General features: G+C 41.5%; 1 protein-coding gene across 1 annotated transcript in view; it reads left to right on the top strand.

The window, feature by feature from the left end:
• Window positions 1-303: 303 nt before the first annotated feature.
• Window positions 304-2,500, top strand: part of LOC138862218 (uncharacterized) — a 5,054-nt gene continuing 2,857 nt past the window's right edge. The window contains exon 1 of the mRNA XM_070123640.1: window positions 304-957. Coding sequence (XP_069979741.1) covers window positions 310-957 — 648 coding nt within the window. The 5' untranslated portion in view covers window positions 304-309. The remainder of the gene's footprint in view (window positions 958-2,500) is intronic.

Below are 2,500 nucleotides of genomic sequence, written 5' to 3' on the forward strand. Positions count from 1 at the left end.
GGAACATTTATTCACATATGTTTAAACTATTTTTTTTTTTTTTTTTGGATAACTGGTGAACACGAGCGTAGTGATTTGTGTGTTTGTGCTGTTCTCCTATCTTACAATATCGCAGGAATCTAATTGGAAATCTATACGTAACTGTTAATGAAACAGCGTGATAGGCAAACAGCAGTACATACATGTAACTTGGAAAACCAAAGCTTGGTGATATGGTGAGGGGTATTACAGAATGGTGGCATAGAGTGGGTTTTAAAGACACGTTTATAATGATACTAGCCTCCTGTTTTTTCTACCTTGCAGCACAGAATGCGAGCGTTTCTGATACTGGCCGTGGTGGCGCTGGCCGTCGAGGGGCAGCTAAGGCCAGGTCCCCCGAGACGAGGCCCACCACACCGCAGGCAGTTCCAGGGTCCACCTCGAGGAGGGCCCCCATTCAGAGGCCCTCCAGGTTTCCGAGGACCACCTCCACCACTTCCCCCTCCTCCTCCGGGCGCTTTCAGACCCCAGGGCGGGCCAGACTTCCGACTGGGTCAGGGACAGACTCTGGGCCAGCTGCCCCTGAACCCGCGTCCGGAGTTCGACAACCCCAACTTCATCCCGCACGAGGAGGAGGTCTTCTCCGGGGAGGAAGTGCGGTTCAACGAGGGCGGCGACTTCGGGCCGCTCTTCGCCGACGACGTCCAGGGGCCGAGCCGGAGCCCCGAGCGGTTCCGGGACGACGACAGGGGCAGCCTCGAACCTACGCCCTTCTTCCAGCCCGACCACGAGCTTTCCGAAGCCGCTGAGGACTCGCACGGCGCTCCCGAAACCTTCGCTCCTCATCAGCAGGCGGAGGAACCGCAGCAGTTCGAGGAGGAGACGCAGGAGGTCGTCGACGTCCGCTCAGCGCCCCCTTCGAGACGCCCCCGCCCGTCCCAGAGTCGGTTCCCGTCGCCTCCGAATCAGTTCCCTCTGGTAAGCATTGCGGGACGACAAAGGAAAGCATGAGAACGAAGTAGAAAAAGAAGAAACAGAAAAAATATCGATAACTTTTAAATTCTTCTTTTCATTAATCATTTACACTTTTCATCAACGTAACACAACGTTAACACTTGAAAAAAAGCTTCGTCACGAACCGTCTCTCTTTTTTTAGTGAAATTCGCATAATGGAAGGAGTGGCTTTGTTTACTTATTTAGTTTGGTTAGCATAGTTAGCCACGTCCGTCCCTAATATCAGTGATTATAGTTGAGGAATGGAATCACTATCTTTACTACCGTTATCATCGTTAATCGTCATGATTTAGTATAATCATTATTAACATTATTACTGTTATCATCATTATTGTCGTTACACCTAATGTTTTACCTATAATCATGATAACAATAACAAAAATGATGATAACGAAGAAGATAATGATAATAATAATAGTAATGATAATAAGAGTAACAATTATCAATATTGATACTACAGCTATTATTATCACCATCATTAATATTATCATTCCTGTTATTATTATAATTATCATTACGATTGTCAAAGTTCTTATAATCACCATCGTCATTTTACTATTATCTTTATCATCTTTATTATCATTGGTAGTAGTAATAGTAGCATCCTCATCATAAGTATATATTTACATATATATTGCACACACACACACACACACACACACACACACACACACACACACACACACACACACACACACACACACACACACACACACACACGCACACACACACATATATGTGTATATGTATATCTGACACACATACACACAAACACACACACACACAAGCACAATGAAAATGTATATGTAACTATACTCGTATATATATATATATATATATATATATATATATATATATATATATATATATATATATATATATATATATATATATATATATATATATATATATATATATAGTGTATATGTGTGTACACACATAAACACACACACACATGCATATATACATCCATGCACATGCAACATTTCAGCCACATGCACACACCCTTCCCAGCGGAATGCACTCCCTCCGCGCGCACACTTGCACGCTCGCCGGCCAGTCTCACGCGTAGCCGCCGCGCCGCGCAGCAGCGATTGAGGGAGAAAACCGACCACTTTCCCTCCTCTTCCGCGAGGCGACTTCCAGCGACGACTTTCTAACCGCACGCCAACCACCTGGCTCGGGCTCCGACTTACCGGAGGATGACTATCCCTTGATTGTGTGCTGTGCGGAGGAGTGTATATTTTTGTCGCATGGTGTGGTGTGTGCTGGTGGGTGTATTTTCGGATTTACTTTACACCATATATATATATATATATATATATATATATATATATATATATATATATATATATATACATATATATAGGTAAATATATATATATATATATATATATATATATATATATATATATATGTATATATATATATATATATATATATATTGATATATATATATATATATATATATATATATATATATATATATATATATATATATATATAT

Source organism: Penaeus vannamei, chromosome 7 (assembly GCF_042767895.1).
Source record: "Penaeus vannamei isolate JL-2024 chromosome 7, ASM4276789v1, whole genome shotgun sequence".
Taxonomy (NCBI): Eukaryota; Metazoa; Arthropoda; class Malacostraca; order Decapoda; family Penaeidae; genus Penaeus; species Penaeus vannamei.